This window comes from Podarcis erhardii, assembly GCF_964252035.2.
Source record: "Podarcis erhardii genome assembly, chromosome: Z".
NCBI classification, from domain to species: Eukaryota; Metazoa; Chordata; class Lepidosauria; order Squamata; family Lacertidae; genus Podarcis; species Podarcis erhardii.
In genome coordinates, this window is record NC_138504.1 from 24991296 (window position 1) to 25010456 (window position 19161).

Here is a 19161-nt window from a genome sequence, read left to right on the forward strand (position 1 = left end):
TCCACCAGGGACTAGCTGCTTTTTTTGTGTTTGACTTTAAAACTTTATTCTAACAAGGCCTGTGTTGCACCCTATGTAATGTACCCTCAGCAGACAAAATTTGCAGATGTTTATGTATCTAATAAAACTAGGAAGAAAAACAGCAATAATTTTGGGGTACAATAATAGCTGCTGTTATCAATTACATGTTTCTCTGCCACAGCTATTAATAAAGGCAACTGGATTACATGACAACATAAGATTAGCTGTCCATTCAGGAATGTATGACAATCTGAAAGGGTAAAGACAATTAATTCCAAGGACTGTAAATGTTTTGTTTAACCACAGCAGTAAACTTACCTCCCCAGGCACTGCCTGCTGATGTTGCTATGGCTGGAGTACTCTGTACCGTTGGAACAAATGCAGGTTGGAGATCAAAGAGATCAGTAGAAAGGTTGGGCATGCTGAAAGTTCCAAGAAGGTTGTCAGCTATAAATGGCATACTTAAGCAAGAGGAAGTTTATTATGCTGTTTGAACATCTGAACATTAGACAACTTCAAGAAATGCCTGCATATACATCCACTGACATGAGAGAAATAACTTAAGATTTCACTTTACAACACAAATTTGATTTGATGAGATCCTCCAAGAATCCTCCTCTCCAAGGTAGATTTTGTTCACAACAATAAAGCAAGTATTAAACCCACTGTCACCCCAACAATACTGTCAATGCCAGGCTTGTGCTGCAGAAGATTCTGTAGCCTTGTTTGGACTCCTCTTTATAGGCCTTCCAATAAATGGTGAAGGAAGACTTTCAGCATCTGACCTTTTTAGTAACTGGTTTTATTTGACCGTTTTAATCTTCAATTGGTTTTAATATTTGTTCTGCTGCTGGTGGTTTGTAACATTTTAAGGTGGAATTTTTATGCGGCTTTTATATTGGTTTTATTTATTGTTCTTGTGGCTGTTGATTTTCAACTGCAGGATAAAACTGCTGAATTGGAAAAAGTCTACAATCCATTTGTTGACTGGGTGAGGTCATTATTAATGCATGGAGGAATGCCATATTAATTTAAGGCTGGAAGTTTGGACAGCACTATGCACAACCTTTGGTGCCTGATCTCATACATTCATTTCTCATTGCAAAGTCAGATTTGAGCAACTTCTTTTACATTTTTTTCTTGCTGGTATCATTTCTATGTTATATACTTTATGTAAAAGTGACTGTATATGTCTTGACGTTCAGTATTCAATCCTAATTTTTCAATTAATTGATTACAAAGATTATTGTAAAAGGGAAGGAGAAAAGTTACAATTGCTTTTTTAACAAAGGAACTTAGTCAAGTTTCTCTTCAGTAAAACAATGAATGAGAGTCTAAAACCTTTATGCAAATGAAGTGCCTGTTCTCTTCAATTCCCACAAAGCATTCTGAGTTTCCACTTGGGAATGCTTTCCAATACCATAATATGAAGAAGTTCTGACTCTAGATTATTTGTACCCGATATTGAAATATTCCTCACCTATTGGTGGTTGGAGCAGGTGTTGCAAATAGGTCAACAGCTGCAGCATTGGTGTTTACACTCTTCCCTGATAAAGTGCTTGGAGAGGCAGATGTAGAAGTTGAATTTGACACCACAGAAATCTCTCTCAATCGCTGTTCCTAAAAGAGTTGTGCAAGATAATTCAAATTTTACATTATGTGAGTGTTTCAGAATGCAAGTACACCAACAATGAAACTTAACTATCTTGCGAAGTTAACCCACATCTCCATTCTACAGAGTGTCATGATGTAATCCAGCCATATTCCACTGTCATGAAAATCAGTGAGACTGTCCTGTTCATGAGTTAAGGCCATGATCCAGCCAAAGCTAATCACTTTCAAATCACATTGATTTCATGAATAATTTGGTTGGCTCTTTCCACACCAAGCTCAGTGAGATGTGGAAATGCTCAGCTTTGGCTTGATCTGTGAATCCAAGATTTTTAAAATAGATCAGAGATTTGATGCTGTGATCAAAATGAAAACTAAGGCTGCAGCATATGGTCAGTTCCCAAACACTCAAAGCACTCTTTCTCACTTACACACACACACACACACACACACACACACACACACACACACACCCTCTGACTTTAACAAGACACAGAGCCAAGTTACTTTTTACAAGGGTATATGAAGTGCAGCTGCCAAACTAGCTTACACATTTTCTGACTCTGCATGTCCAACAAAAGCAAAAGCAGTACCTTCAGTGCTTGAAGCCTAGCTTGCTCCTCCTCCAATGCCTGCTGTTTCTCTCTTTCGTCCATTTTAGTGAAGGACATTCCTGTGTTGGCAAGTGTAGAAACTGCACTGGATAGGGTGCTTGCTCTGAAATTTTAAAGGAAAAGGACCACATATTTAAGATCTTTGAACTCGAAGGAAGCTTCAAGCATCACCTAGATAGTTCACGAGTAAGGGGGAAACAGGACAGAATTCAGAACACTACAATGTTAGTCTTCTCCAAATTAACCTGGCAAAGAATGATAGAAAGGCATAGCATCTGGGATCCTATGTACACTTACCTGGGAAGAAAGCTCACTTAACTGAGAGGGACTTAAATCCAAGTAAATCCAAGTAAATGAAACATGATATCTCAAAGTATCCATGTTTACCATGCTTTTTATGCACTTAAACTGGATTACAAAATACAACAAATTACAATAAAATAAGCACAACATATTACAGTTGTTACAACAGGCAGAAAAATTATTAGATAATCCACTGAGACCATCAGCATTCTCAAGTGGTCCATGGTTGTTTGGGAACCAGTGGTTTAGAGTATACTTCGCAATGAAAAATGATCTGGTTTGTCTGCAAATCCAAAGTAAATCCAAATAAAGATTTTTAGAGTGCTTACAAGAGATAAGACAGATCTCAAAGGGAGGGTAATTCCACACGTATGAGGCAGCTACCAAGATGGCCATATGCATGTAGACAGTACTAAGTCGTTTAGGTGGAGAACTGAGGAATTCACCGGGTTCTTTTTGTGTTTTTTTCAGGGAATGTGGGAGAAAAAGAATTATTTTTCCCATTTCAGCCCATAATTCCACCCACCCACTCTTAAAGGCAGATGATAGCAGCAGATGCTTTGGGCTAATTATATAATTCAATAAATCTTCTGTGCAACTGTAACAGCCTGCTTTGCATTATTGCTTTGGTGTTATCACCCACTTTTGCCCTTACTATTTGAGAAGAAACAATTCTGCTACATTACATTGAAGTCATAAAAAATAAGACTATAAAAGAGATGGGAACATCCTATACTTCAACACTCCAATATGCCAATAATCAATACTCTGGTTGCAGTCCACCTGCCTATTTATTACCTGCTAGCAGCTGAAACTTCCTTTGTCTTCTTCCCTTCCAGTGAAGCCAGATGCTGCTCCAAAGCTTCAAGCAGACTGCTGGGAGCCTAAAGTGAAAATTCTTATCAAATGTATGCAGGATTGCATACTATTACTACTTCTTCTTAACATTTTTCCACTCCAAACATTTTTCCACTCCACAAAAGAAATCACTTTTATGCAAGGTACATTCATAGAGAGGAAAGACAATGGCCTCAAAGCCTCCACATCTACTTTCCACCATAATCTCATAACTGAGTGAAATGAACAGTGGCTGCCTTACATCAGGTCAGACAATTTGCCAATAGGACCCAGCATTGCTGATTCTGACGGGCAACAGCTTGCCAGGACCAAAGGCAGAAATCTTTTCCATTATCTCCTACACGGTCCTTTTTATTTTGAGCTTCCAGGGACCAAATCTGGGTCCTTCTGCAGGCAAAACATTGCTCTCTCTGTGAGCAAGGAACCCTATCCTGGTTTTGTTTTGTTTTGTTTTACATTTAGGCAGGAGGCTTGTTATAACATTTCTGTCACCGTCTTCCAGATGAGTTGTTTTCAGGAACTATCCCAGAGAACTGTAGGAGCACCTCAGCAATACCAGTTCTTGAAGTGAAATCGGTTAGCCCTGACAATTCCACAGTGATTTTTTCAGTTTATTATGTTGGTATGCTGGAGTCTACACTGGAGTGAAACGTTCCTTACATTTACTTGTAAAAAAGATTCATCAGCACACAGCTCATTAACTTCTACAGTAGACAAAATGATCAGAAACAAGAGCACATGATGTGCACAACTGAAGAATGCTGAATTCATTTTAAAATGGCTCAGCTCCATAAGCTACCTGAGTGTCATTTTGTTTTACTAGATGCTCACACACAGGTAAATGGAGCGGATTGCATTTTTCCAAAACATGGCACATATATTATTTACAGAAAAAATTGGCTGTTCTGCAAGGGCTCAGACTAAGCCTCCCAAAGTAAAAGAAAACAACTATTATGCCACGGTAATAGTTCTAAAGAGCTAACTTGCAAAAGTTCTTCCAAAGGCATTAGACAATGTATTAATGAAGATTCCTGTATTGTGCACCACTGTAGCTTTGATTCACAGGGGGTGGCATGTTAACTGCTTGAAAGAGAGTAGGTAAATCAATTCAACATCTCCTGGATGCATACTAAGGCTGGATGCACACTAAGGTGGTTGCAGTTCATTCCCACTGAAATAAATCACTGAAGCTTACCCAAAGACTGGGGTGATCTGCATTGATTTCACGGTGTCTGCTCTTAACATTGGATATCACCTATTGTTTTTCTTTCCCCATGTTTGCATTCAAAACAAAAACCAAAAACCTCCCCACGCTTCTATAGCCTGCATTATTCAGCAGGGCTCCACACAAACACAATAGTCCTAGTTTTGCTCCCAGTTTGTCAGATTAAGATTCAACATGTACAGAAGTCTGAAGCCATTCAGTGGGGTATTAATGGTGTGACCCCAAAAAATGTGGGGACACACACACAACATTTTAAAGAAGGGACCCACTTCAGGGGCATGCAGTCAAAAGGAGTACCTTGCCTTTACTAGGCACCCAAGTCATTAGAACAGTCAAGAAGCCAGAAGGGCTGACAAAGCAATTGACACATTGTGGGGGCTGTCTCATTGGACTGGTAAGACAGAAACAGACAGGAGTTAAGCAACTGTAGAGGCAACAATAAAAATAAGGGGACAGAGGGATGACATGCGCAAGTAGGTACAAAAGGCAATGCCTATTTGGGACAAGAAAAGAAACAGAAGAGCATGGCATGGTGCCAGCAAATGGAAAGATCCACGAAGATTAAGAGGGATCTACGGAACCATTTGATGCAATGTTGTAACATCGGCAGCATGTGAACTACTGTATCAGATTCTGAGCTGGCTAGCAAGAATTTTTCACTCTGTAGAGCTGTCCTACAGGAATTAATTCTGTACACCCCGTTATGTGAACACGTGGGGCTATTTTACATTGAATCAGACTGTTGTTTGGTTTAGCCCAGTGTTTAGCTCTCTAACCTCTTTAAGTTAAATTCTTGCCTAACTTTGCTAACTGTATCCTCTAACTAGAGATCCTGTAGATTGAATCTTGGGCCATTTTCAGATAAAAGTTTGCTCTGCCACTGAGCTATAGGCCTCATCAAGTCTTTGTAGCTGTGGCTGCAACTTCTGAATAATATGCCTGGTGTATGAGCACCAGCAAACCTCATAGAAGAAACTATATAGTTTCCATAAACAGGAGTTTATACCTATGTCAGCACCCAAAGGACAACTTTAGAGGCCTCCATTTTCTACTTTTTATTTGAGCAGCCAACTCCCTCCCTGGTTTTCAATTACATTTTTAAAAAAATCTCTGAAACACACAGGAACATTAGAAGCTGCTTTATACCAAGTCAGACTATTTGACTATGTTGCCCAATAATGTCTACTCTGATGAGCACAGGCTCTCCAGGTTCCCAGACAGAGAGATTTTACTGATTTTTTTAAAAGGATATTGAGCCAAGCATATGCTCTTCCATTGTGCTATAGTCCCCCCTCCTGAGCAAGGTTCCCCTCCTGAGAGAGGGGAGGGGAAAGCTGTTCAGCAAGTGAAGTAGTTGTACTGCCCTGCTTGCTCAGTTTGTGGAAATTGCTGATTAAAACAAAGCACCAGGTTTAGGTATCCTACCCCATGTGTTTTAAGGGTGGTGGTGTTGTTTTTAAATAAACCCCCAAAATTTCTAGTAATAATATTCTCCAAAACAGCACAGGAAAAACAAAAGCATTACTTGTTACTGAGCACATTACCTATATGAAGCAAAACAGGTTACAGGAAAAATGGCATGTATTTCCATATATAGTATATATGGAAGAAAATGATTTCTCAGAATGTATAGAATGGAACACTAACTATTAAAATCACAAAAGGACACAGGACTTGGGGATTAAATTAATATGAAATGTACACTGACCTGAGTAAGATCTGGAATGTCACCCTGATCAATTCCAACTTGCTGGGTTCACAAAAAAGGGAAAAAAATGTACATTACTACATGCAGTGGCAATGAAAAGAAAGAACTGTGGATCTGAATGTCTACATAAAAGCTAAGGGAACAGGGAGGACATGGAGAGCTTTCTGAACTGGTACAACTCTAAATGCAACTTCTAAGCTAAATTTTATATGGAGATCCTGAAAGGTATTTCTGAAGATTTTATGTATTTCAGTTACCAGAAATAGTAATAAATAGCTTGTCAGAACTTTGGAGAAAAAATATATTCAATAGATAGTTTTTTAAAAACCACAACCTTTGTTCAACAGGCATTTCTTAGTTGATAAAAATGAATAGAAACAGAGCTTTCAAAATATACCCTTAAATGTACATAGTTTAAGTGATGTTTACATTCAGCAACATACATAACTTGCATGAAATTGTGATCATAAGCACTTATTACTGTACCAGTCCAGAGAGCTAAATGAAATACTACTAATGCTACTGGATTTATTTACCTCTGCCACTTTGAGGAATTCTGACAATTTGGTCATTCTGGCTAAGAATTTTTTGTAAATATCCAGACCTTCTTTGCACTGGTTCTTCTTCATATCAAAATACTTTTCTGAAGCATGAAATTCAAAGAAAAAATTGTGTGTAAATAAAAGAACAGTAACATAATATTATTATTAATAAAGTGGTATGTCAGACTTAAAAAGGCTAGGTTTGATACTTTACTATTTGAAGATGTCACTAACTGATTTCAACTTTATTTAACAGCAGTTTTAGCCAAGACCATAAAATGAATCCACCAATAACAGTTAAGTTTATTCAACAAGTGCCCTTCACAGGAACTTCACTGACAGAAGCAGGGATTGCAAAGCCTGAAGAAGAACTGAAGGTCAGCTGAAAAGATATATCTGCAGCTGAGGATGAATACACTGATCAAAATCTATTGCTATTGCTAGTGTGCATCTCAGAAGAGGCCTACAATCTTCTGGTTTACTGCACACACATTAAATTTGTTTGAGTTTAGAATACTGTAGGAACCTAATTAGTAAGCCAATCATATTCAAACACTGACAAACAAGCTTCCATATCTTCCAAACAATCAGAACATCAATCAAAGCCTTAACTACACTGAAAATAATAATATATATATATATAAAGCACTTTCTGAGCATAAGCATGCACTCTTGCTGTCATCACACCCAAGAACTTTTACATATTACCATGGCCATCACTGGAGCATAAAATGAGAGCACACACACACACACACACACACACACACACACACAAAAGCTTTAAGTGTTTTTGCCAAGTTACTCCAGCCACCGCTACCCTTTAAAATCAGATAAACATAACAAAATAAAAGACATAGAGACCAGCGATTGAATTCTGCAGGGTGAAATGAGTCTTCCCTAGACATTGGCTTAGCACTGAAGTGTTAAGCTGTATCTATGAACACTTCAGCTGCCTAGTAGTTTAAAAATAAAATAAGTTTCTGGCACAGTAGAATTATGTGTACTGTTATGAGAAGAAGTGCAACAGAAGAGATAATAGGCGTTGGTCATCCGTTAGCTATGTGCACATGTTTAAGAGAAACTATTTGAACATGGTGTAAGTATAAAAGTAGTGAATGGGCTGGCTTGCATGTCTTGGTAAGCCAAAGCAAGAAATTAACCGTGGACTGTTGCAAATGAGCAACATTGCTCAATTGCTCTTACTTCACTCTGCCCTGCCTTGAGCCAGGAGAAACAAACGAGGAGACTTGGCACAAGGGAGTGAAGGGAGAAATGAACATGGAAGATATTACAAACAAAACCACATCTGCATATTTATACAGGTCTCCACTGGTAAATGTTTAAACAATTGTTGTGTGTTGTTTCACATACCTAACAAGTTAATGATCCCCTCATTATAGGCTGCAAAAAGTCTAATGGAATCTTTAAAGAGGAGCATGAAAGCAGCATTTATTACACCATTCGTTAGTTCATTTGGGTTTGCCTGCGTAAAAAGCAAAGAGATTTTTTAAGTCAAATCACCAGAAAGTGAAATCACAACACATTTTTCACCCTCCATAAAGCTTATCATGGATTGCAGTAATAAATAACAGCTACAGTGCTTACATCAAAATCGAGAAGTGCATCTAGTTGATTCTGAATAATTGGGAGTGTTTTCAAAAGTTTTTCAGTATTCATTGTTCTCATCACACCATCAATCCTTCAAAATAAAATAGAAAATAAACCAAACAGATACAATCAATAAACACACTATTATGGTATCTGATGTCAGCACTACAGATTACATCAAACAAAGAGGACTCTACTGCTGCCCATTGAAATCAGTGGGACTTTTGAATAACATACATTGAATAGTATTTTCCAAAGTTCTGCATCAAATTATTCCATATAAAATACTTTAAAGAATATTCTGTTCTCCCAAAAGGTTCAAACTTATACCTAAAAGTTTATGCAAGCTGTTGCAACAGTGCCACTGAACATTTTATGTACTGTCAAATTCAATGCTCCAAAAGTTGCATTTTTCTATCACTGCATACTTCAAATTTCACATCAGAACATTTTTTTTGCCCAAATTTCCAAACTCCGTTATGACAATTTCTCAAACACTTTGATGCCCATCCACTCACCAGAAGAGCATAAAAATAAATGGAATTCTTACCCTCTTTTCATTTTGGTGAAATCAACTGCTACAAGTCTGTAAGAAAGTGCTTTTTCATTCAAGTATCTGCTGTATCGTCTGATGAAGGTAGACATATCATAGCCTGGAAATGAAATGCTATTCAATTAGACTTTTCATTCTTCTAGTACTCTTATCACTATAAGTGAGGCTTATAAGTGAGTGATATAGTGAGGCTGTAACACTTTATAGCACCATGTGGGATATCAAGCTGCATTGGCTGCAATACAAATCCTGGCTAATGCAACAAACCATGGTTTAGTGGTACATGCAAACAAGGCCAATATTTTACCCAGTAAGTATCAACCCTTGCTTTCTGGAAAATCCTGGATGCTTACAAAACTGATCCTATCCATGTTTACTTGGAAGTAAGTCCAACTTTCCTCCAACAAGACTTAGATAAATAAATATACTTGGATAATAGTCTCAGCCTTCAGATAAGTTATCTTACTTAGTAACCATGAAGATATACAGAGAGCCAGTCAGAAATATGCATCTTATCCCTAAGCAAATATAATTCTGAGGTGAATGTCAGGTTCATGATGAAATTTTATGCAATTATAGCTAGTATAAATGCTCATATTAATTTGATTTATTTGTTTCCCAATACAAAATATATCACAAATATTCTAAGGCTACACTCCTAGATACTTACTTTGTTGTGAAGTTTACTAAAGTCAGTGGGACTTCCATACTTACAAATCCTGGACTGGCCTACTGGTCTACTAGAGCCAATGAATGAAAATGCAGAATACACGTGGATGCAAACTTCAATAAATAAAAGAGCATGCCTCTCCAATACGATTTGGATATGTAATGGGATGTGGGGTTGCTTGTGCGTAAGCCGCAAACTGCTCCAAGCTGAGTAGTTTGGTCAAACTTTTCCCCGGCTGGACAGCCCTTCCTCCGTGGCTGTCTCAATCACTGGCAGAATCCGTCAGTGGGCGTTTCCTGAACTTTTTCCAACATAAGAGCTCTTTGACACCAAGTCGACGCCTCGCCTCCCTGCGCGGAAGCTTTCTGCGCAGAGTGGGCATCCCAAGCAGAGGCTCTGTGCTCTCCCCGCTGGTCTCGCTGGAACAGTCTCGGAGCCCGCCCTCCGTAGCTCCCTCAACCTCCCCTTTCTTCCTAGTGTAACGCCTATCTCCTTCCCCAGCGGAAGTGAGCTCTCTCTCCCTACTTGGTCCTTCTCCTGCATCGCTGCTGCGCCTTACCTCCTCTCCTGTCTCCGATGACAGTTCCCTGACAGGATACATTAACGGGTTTATTTAAGATGACTGAATTTCTAACATTCCTTTAGCCCATAGAAGTTATTGTGCAAATTGCAATCTGCCTCAGAATAGAAAAGTAAAAAAATCTTACCCTGCATGGCACTTTTATCCAGATAGTTGTTGAGATTAAACAGGGTATTTCGAGATGCCAAGTATTGAATAAAACGCTGTTTGAGAAAGAATTGGATTCCAGATTACTTCATTTATTTTTTCCCATAGACATAACCATGTTAGAGAAACTAGTTTCTACGCAGCTGTATAAGGCATATCTAAAAGCAGGAGGGGAATCTAATACTAAGAAAAGCAAATTAGATCTACTATCAAGCTTGATTTTTTCAATCACTGCTCAGGAGAGCCAGAATTGGAACTGAGTTATGCAACAAGGGTCAATGTGTAACACAATTGACAGCCACCATGTTGTGCAAACTCTGATGTGAAGAAAGGATAACGGCAGCAGAACTTGTTACACATTATACCTTTGCATAAAATTCATTTATGTGTGGCCCACATCACAGCAGGGTTATGAAAAGATACAAACATGGTTCTGAGGCTATTCTTTAGCGACACACATGCAAACTCTCCACCTACATGGAATAAGGAAATGAAGCTAGTATAAACTACAGACAAATACATTCTTCTCCTCCCCCATTGCCAACACCTTCAACGTTCATCACATTTACAGCAAGATGACATGACTAAGGAACTATTCACTCATTCACTCATTGTCCCTTGGGATTGTTCCAGCCGTGAGATAGAGAATGCACCCTGCTCCCTCTTACCACTGACAGGAGTTATCAACCATACTTGGGAGGTCTGTGCTTATTTGATTGCTGCATCTCCCCAATCCCATGAGACTGAATCCACTAGAAAGCAAGTTATACCCTGTAATTTCAAGGAAATTCAGTTTTTCAAATTGAAGTGGGATCTACTCAAGCACTTCTTATTTTATTGCGAGAAGAAATTTAGGGGAGTTGATTGGAGCAAATGAGACCAAGGCCTGCTCCTGATTCCACCATGAATAGAATTTCAAGGGCTAAGTAATGAATGAAAAAATTCTCCAAAAACAGTTCCTATACAATTCTGTGAAGAGTGAGATGGTTGTAGAAAAGCTTATTGTTCAAATCCACCCCAATGTGTGTAGGTATATATGTGTTATAATGAGATGTGTATTAAATTCATTTCCGATTCAGACTTCTGTAGGAATATTTCTAATCTAGCCAAATGCAACCTGACACATAGTTTCCACAACTGCTAGATACAGAACAGAGTTCCTGCACCTTTGAGTATATGTATAAATTTTTCCTACAGAAATGAAAAGCTATACCAGCAGTGCAATGCTGACAATTCATTCATTTAATACAGTCACTAATTTAGTAATTTGAGTATTTTAAAGGCGGCGGCAGGGGGGGTATTGCTAAGCTCAGGCTTTCATTACTTGCTTACTAATAGGTGAGGCAACAGGATAGACAATTCAGATTGGTATTTTTTAATTGTTCTCTCTCACCATCATTTCAGAGATCACCAGCACTTCACATCTGAATGTTTTCCTTCCATTAAACACAATGTTCTACTGCAAATTGACTACTGTCTTACCTCATTTCCATACATCATGAGGTGGTGTGTTGTAATTAGAGCTTTGAACACTACTACCCAGCTACTGTTTGCTGTCCTCTCAAAAAGTGTGTCTGCCAGCTGTGGAATATTCACATTCATCTCATTTGTGCACTGAATGAGATCTAAAATATAAGAAAACAAGATAATTTACTTAAAACAAATATGGGGAAATGTGACAAAAACAGCGGGACAAATGTTTTTATTTAGTGCCTTAAGTATTTTGCAGGTGTTATACGTAAATGGGAAATACACTTATGAAGCCTCTCATTAGGAATCTGGCCTGCAAGCAATCTGGTTGCCAGTCCATTCTTTCCTCATTCCCTAACCTCACCTTCTCCAGGTTTCTGCCATTTCTTCTTTAACAATAACTATGCACTCCAGGGGTACAGGGGGGAGAGAGAAACAGCCTTAAACAAATCCCAAATGCTGCTTTCCTTTTGCATATCTTTCAGTATCAAGTTGCTCTCTTTTCTCTTTTTCATTAATTCCTTGCACTGGTAAAGACAATACTTCAAGCTTTCCAAAACCAGTCTCTAAATTAAGCTCTGTGCCTTTCTGACACCCAACCTTTGGTTAAAAATAGTCTCACAGAGCCACAGCATGCAAGCAGGTGCTGAAAAGAGTGTGCTACCAACTCAATAAAGAAAAATAAAGTGTATTATCCTGAAATAAATAAGTGTTCTCTCTTCCCAAGAGGAGGAATAAGAGATGTGAACATTGACTATAGGCAATTATTATTATTATTATTATTATTATTATTATTATTATTATTATTATTATTATTAAATTTCTATACTATCATTCATCAGAAGATCACAGGGTATTTTAGGAAAATGGTAAATGACCCCTGGACGGTTAAGTCCAGTCAAAGGTAACTATGGGGTACGGTGCTCATTTTGCTTCAGGCGGAGGGATCAGCTGTTTGTCCACGGCCAGCTTTCTGGGTCATGTGCCCAGGGTGACTAAACTGCTTCTGGTGCAACAAAGCACTGTGACAGAAGCCAGAGTGCACAGAAACGCTGTTTACCTTCCATCCACAGCGGTACCTATTTATCTACAGTGGTACCTTGGGTTACAAACATCTCAGGTTACAAACACTTCGGGTTACAGACTCTGCTAACCCGGAAGTAGTACCTCGGGTTCAGAACTTTGCCCCAGGATGAGAACAGAAATCATGTGCTGGTGGCACAGCGGCAGTGGTAGGCCGCATTAACTAAAGTGGTACCTCAGGTTAGGAACGGACCTCCGGAACGAATTAAGATCGTAACCAGAAGTACCAATGTACTTGCACTGGTGTGCTTTCGAACTGCTAGGTTGGCAGAAGCTGGGACAGAGGAATGGGCGCACACCCCATTGCGTGGATTCGAACCACCGACCTTACGATCAGCGAGCCCAAGAGCCTCGGTGATTTAGACCACAGCGCCACCCACTCCCATTCTACAGGGTAGTTTACAATATAAAAATACAAAAATACACAACATTGCAACAAACAAAAATAGTAACTCCCCACATTACAGTGGTACCTTGGTTTTTGAACGTCTCCATTGATTAACATTTCGGTTTTCAAACACCGTAAACCCAGAAGTAAATGGTTTGGTTTTCGGACAAGCCTTGGAAATTGAACATGCCATGCGGCTTCCGTATTGAGTTTTCCATACTGAGGCTTCCGTTTTGAGTTTTTGGTTTTTGAACATTTCAGAACTCGAACAGTCTTCTGGAACGGATTACATTTGAAAACCCAGGTACCACTGTATTATTATTATTTATTACATTTCTATTAGAAGAAGCCATCTAAACCAAAGCAGGAATCTAAGACCAATACATCTGGCAAAGAGCCAGTGCAAAAGAGGTTTGCCCCTTCCAACATTTCAAAGCAAGGATAAAAGCTTTATAGTTTCTCTGGAGACCTTACAACGTACAGCGGGCAAGGGGAGGGTCAGATGTGGGAAGCATTTGCACAGGCTGGAAAGAATTGTACAGTGAAATGGCACTACCCCAATGCTTTGGCAATAAGCAAAGCTAAACTGTCTATATTCACTGAGATTATTTTCACTTTACAATGGAACATTTATGCTTAGAAATGTGAAGGCCTGGGAAAAACTGGAGCCCCCCATTTTGGGGGGGGGGGCTTCACATCTCCATTTATGATGCAATTAATCATTTACTCTGGAGTAATCCAAACTTCCTTCAGTAGAGTACCTTACAGCAAAACAGGAGATGGCTAGTTTAAGTCCTCCAACAGAGAACAAGTAGGGGAAAGAGTCTCTGCAAGCACCAGGTGGCCAACTGAGAAAAACCATATAAAATGAGTTAAGGGCAATTCCCAGGGCCAGGCTACACTGGTGCTGCACTACAGGGATCCCCACCCTGCAAATATCAACCAATGAAGCAAGGAAGGGAACTTGTAGCAGGGTGGCAATAATGGTAAATAACTATTACTGTGTATCTAGCCTGTTTTCTACTTAGTCTCGGAGCAGCTAGCAGCACAAGTAAAACTGTAATCATGAAATACAAATAAGCAAAACAAGCTATTTACTAAATAAAAGCAATGAGAGATAGCAATTTGCCTATCACAATTAAAGAACATGCATTTTTTATAGAAACAGGAGGGCATGCAATACTTGGTTCTCTGTAAAATTCACACACACACACACACACACACACACACACACGGCCCCAAACTGGACAAAGTTCTTTTTTTAAAAAAACTCATTCAAATTATCCAGGTTTTTATTATTATTTCCAAATACATGGTATTAATTGCCTAGTTACATATTAGCCTTCAAATGATCTCCTGCCTAAGCTTAAGAGTTATGAAATGTGAGTAAACCTCCATGGGTAGGTGGAAGAAAACTTCTTCCAACTACAGTATTCTTGCTCTTTTAGAGTAGTTTTTCAAAAGAGCTAAGTCCCCAAAGATGACCGTCATCCCAGCCACAGCTCACACAAAGTACTGAACTATCTTCAGAACTTGCAAGGCAACTATGGACTTAGAAGGGCAAAGGGCAATTCCCCAAGGACTGCTACAGCTTGCCACAGTATCAGGCTCTCCTTTTGCTTGCCTTCTTTTAACTCATGCATTCCAAGCAGCAGGGATCAATTTATAAATGTGAACATGTGCCAAAAAATCCTGCAATGCTCCCCCGCCCAGTGTTCTTCGCATTTTTTTGAACTCAGGCCCCTTTTAAAAACCTATTTTACCCTTCTGGGGCCTCTAACCCAGCACAAATAGTCTGTGAATCTGCAGTGATCTTCGCATGCAGTGGTATGCAGTTACTACCACTACTGAAGGTAAAGGATAAAGGTTAGTAGCTACAGACAGAAGAACTTATCCCAATGCTAGCACTAAAACAGAAAATGAGCGGGACATCTCCGATCTCCTTTCCCAAAAGCAGCAATTCTATCCAAACCCCGTTCTCAAATCTCAAGAAGATGGGAGAGTGAGGGTGCAGCTGCTATCACCCTCAGGAACACAGTGAGGATGAACAAGGGTCCTCTGCCAGGTCAGCATGCAAGTTTCCATTCAGCATATTTGCAAAATATTGTGGAAAATTGGAGTGCATACATTATTGCAGTGCACTCTGTGTGTGGCTACCCTTGAGATTGATCCAGAGGCTTCTGCTAGTACAGAATTCAGAGGCTAGGTTGCTTGTGGGAGCAAAGTATCACCAACACATTCTGCAAATTGTCTGCAGGATTTACACTGACTGGCAATCTGCTGCTGGGCCAAGTTCAAGGTTTTAGTATGAATATATAAGACCCTATACAGCTCTGGACCACTTTACTTGAGAGACCACCTCATCCCTTATATACCTGGTAGGCCACTGTGTTCTGAAGGAGAGTTTTTCCTCTAAGCCCCTAAAATATCAGACGCCTGTTCACAGCAACTGGGCTTTCAGTGTGGATGCTCCTGTTTCATGGAACAACATTCCTACTGAGATATGACTATTTCCATAAATAACTGAAGATGCTGTGCATTAGCTTTCCACCACTGTATGGCAGGTGCTGCTGTCTAGAAGAGCTGAGCCTTTAATGAGGGGATACACAAGATCAATAACTGCTGCCCGTCTTGACAATTAGAAGAAAAGCATTAGACCTGGAAGACTAAGAACCAACCTCAGGGAATAATATCTAATTTACTCCACCAATACCTTGTTTCTCACAACTACTGGATCTCTGTTATCAGGGAAATGCTTTCTGCCACTACCATTATTCCAATTGTGCACACATAATGATCCACATCTGAGGTCTGTTTGTACTGCTACAATTGCATTTTGTACCAGGTGTAAACCCGATTGCTATATTCTACATATTCTTTTCAAAAAATGTAGTAGGATTATTATTGTTAGTAGCCTTGAACAATATTGGAGGGAAAGGAGAGAAATGAATGTAAATAATATAAGAAGAAAGAAAGAAAGAAAGAAAGAAAGAAAGAAAGAAAGAAAGAACCAGCTCCTGGCGAGGGGGATGAAAAAGGCATCTATTGCTTGTCATTTCCTAGAATTCTGAGCCCTCTACCAGGTGCCCCCCCCCCCAAAGGCAGAAGAGCTGCCCCATAGCTTGAGAACTAAGGATTTATTTAAAATGGACACCCCAAATTGGAGGACAAAGCTATACAACCTTAACTGCAAATACTTTTTCAATTTATGAAAACCAAAGATAGTAATGCTGGCCTGTAAGAAAAATACTTCCAAATCCAGAGTTGAGCAAATAACTGGAACCAACCCAAAATGTAACAAAATTGTGGCAAACTTTAAAGTTTTTCAGAACTCTTAATCAGGAAACTTGTTACATTAAGCAGTGAGTGGGGGGGACGGGGGGGACAAGGAAAAATAGGTTAAATGTTATGAAGACTTACAGTCCTATTTTTCTTCAAAATTTCCCTTGAATTATGGAACCAACCATCCACTATATGAATATGTGAAAGATCCAGTTATTTAAAGGTATCTATGGATTTCCTATCAGGGACACGGGTGGCGCTGTGGGTTAAACCACAGAGCCTAGGACTTGCCGATCAGAAGGTTGGAGTTTCGAATCCCCGCGACGGAGTGAACTCCTGTTGCTCGGTCCCAGCTCCTGCCAACCTAGCAGTTCGAAAGCGCATCAAAGTGCAAGTAGATAAATAGGTACCGCTCCGACGGGAAGGTAAACAACGTTTCTGTGTGCTGCTCTGGATTGCCAGAAGCGGCTTAGTCATGCTGGCCACATGACCCGGAAGCTGTACGCCGGCTCCCTCGGCCGATAAAGCAAGATGAGCGCCGCAACCCCAGAGTCGGTTACGACTGGACCTAATGGTCAGGGGTCCCTTTACCTATTTATGGATTTCCTAGTAATCACATTGATTTGTACACAAGCTTCTTGAATTTATCAAGAGATATAAACAGCGCAAGTTGCAGTTCAGAAGAAAATATAGTGTTTCTATTGTAATAATGACCAGAACAATTCAGTGTGTTTGCCTCAGATTCTAATCATCATAGTTTTTTCCTAGGATCACAATGATCATATCCAGCCTCATGCAAGTTGCATCAAAAAATTATTCTCCAAGAAATGTCTATTGCTAACAGTTTTAAACACACTGAAAAGGAACCCCAAGTTTTCTTAGAAAGCAGACTACTGCTGCTTGTGAGGAGTATGCCTTAATTTCTAGTTTGGTTTCCCTGCATGCTTCCCACACACAAACCTCCTGCAACCACATAATCTCTAGTTTTGGGAAGGCTCACAATAAAAAGAATCCACATTTTGGACTAAAATGAAAGCAACCTTCTTTACTACTAGCTAAGGCAAGATGCAACAGTGCATGTTTAGTGAAGAATGAGATCTATGTATTGTGATCTGTGAATGTGCTTGCTGGATGACTCTCAATAAAAATGAACAAATATATTTTCACATTTCATTACTCTGACAAGCTGCTCTGAGGAATGTAGATGTACTGGAAGGGTAGGTTATAAATCTCTTGAACAAACAAATGCATACATAGACCTATTGCTGGGCAGTGACATTAATATAATTGCAATATGGTGTATATATAAATCTGTATCAGAAGTTAATGTCAGCATCCCTTCCTCTAATAGATCACATAAGCCACCTCTTGGGCCAGTTCAGATAAAGATTTTCTCTTCCTGGCCATTTCCAAACACCCCTGGGTATAAAATGCAATATGAGATGTGCATCAATCCCTTCAGCAAGCAATTTAAATGACTGTGGCAGTACCTTATGGCGCCCCCACCACTACTTGCTTATTCAGATGTTGTGTTTCTCCATATGATCATATGCACAAGAGAATAGCCAAGAGCAATTATGTGGAGAAAAGCACCAAGGAAGGTGCATGCATGAAGCAGGTGAAGACCCATTATCCAGCTGGGGAAAATCTGTCAGATCAAAAGTATATTAAATTGTTTCTAAAAAGTGCAGATAGTGGGCACCTGTCACATCTCAACAGGAATGCTTTTCCACAGAGTGGGCTTCTGAGATCTTTGTAACTTGCACCAGAAACTCTCCCCCAGACTGCAACAATCTACTGGGTGTATAAAGGGTAAGTCTCTTATAACTTGGTCCTAAGCTTCATAGAGATTTATATGTCAGTAATAACATTTTGGGGATGCGGGTAGCGCTGTGGTCTAAACCACTGAGCCTCTTGGGCTCGGCAGTTCGAATCCCCGCAACGAAGTGAGGTCCCGTTGCTTGGTCCCAGCTGCCAGCCTAGCAGTTTGAAAGCACACCAGAAAGTGCAAGTAGATAATTAGGTACTGCTTCGGTGGGAAGGTAAACGGTGTTTCCATGCGCTGCTCTGGTTTCGCCATGCTGGCCACATGACCCGGAAAAACTGTCTGTGGACAAACACCGGTTCCCTCGGCCTGTAAAGCAAGAAGAGCGCTGCAACTGGACTTAACTGTCAGGGGTCCTTTACCTTTACCTTTTTAATAACACTTTGAATTTCGCCCAGTAGCAAACTGGCAGTCAGTGCAAATCCTGAAAGCAAGGTGTTATAAGCCAACAGAAATAAAGATTATGAAGTACTAAAACCACAATGGGCACCTGTAACATTCACAATTTCAAATGCATCATTTCCCCATCAGTGCTGCTTAACTACATATTGTTGTTGAAATCCATCTGCCTCAAGAGACAATGGAGGAGTGCACACTTGGGGGTGAAGCCAAACTGCTGGAAGTTTGACCAATATTAGAGAGATGTTTTGTTACAGCTGGGTCAGATTAAGGC

General features: G+C 39.7%; 1 protein-coding gene and 1 long non-coding RNA gene across 3 annotated transcripts in view; one reads left to right on the forward strand and one right to left on the reverse strand.

The window, feature by feature from the left end:
- Positions 1 to 436, forward strand: part of LOC309333642 — a 29007-nt gene extending 28571 nt beyond the window's left edge. The window contains exon 3 of the long non-coding RNA XR_014152630.1: positions 348 to 436. This is a non-coding gene — a long non-coding RNA (uncharacterized lncRNA). The remainder of the gene's footprint in view (positions 1 to 347) is intronic.
- Positions 1 to 19161, reverse strand: part of LOC309333486 (phosphatidylinositol-binding clathrin assembly protein-like) — a 43383-nt gene that overhangs the window by 12981 nt on the left and 11241 nt on the right. For both annotated transcript variants that reach the window (XM_081847058.1, XM_081847057.1), the window contains exons 2-12: positions 11923 to 12065; positions 10421 to 10496; positions 9041 to 9143; positions 8488 to 8581; positions 8254 to 8365; positions 6877 to 6983; positions 6341 to 6382; positions 3348 to 3433; positions 2226 to 2349; positions 1502 to 1641; positions 340 to 443 (exon numbers count right to left, since the gene is read on the reverse strand). In XM_081847058.1, coding sequence (XP_081703184.1) covers positions 340 to 443; positions 1502 to 1641; positions 2226 to 2349; positions 3348 to 3433; positions 6341 to 6382; positions 6877 to 6983; positions 8254 to 8365; positions 8488 to 8581; positions 9041 to 9143; positions 10421 to 10496; positions 11923 to 12065 — 1131 coding nt within the window. The remainder of the gene's footprint in view (positions 1 to 339; positions 444 to 1501; positions 1642 to 2225; positions 2350 to 3347; positions 3434 to 6340; positions 6383 to 6876; positions 6984 to 8253; positions 8366 to 8487; positions 8582 to 9040; positions 9144 to 10420; positions 10497 to 11922; positions 12066 to 19161) is intronic.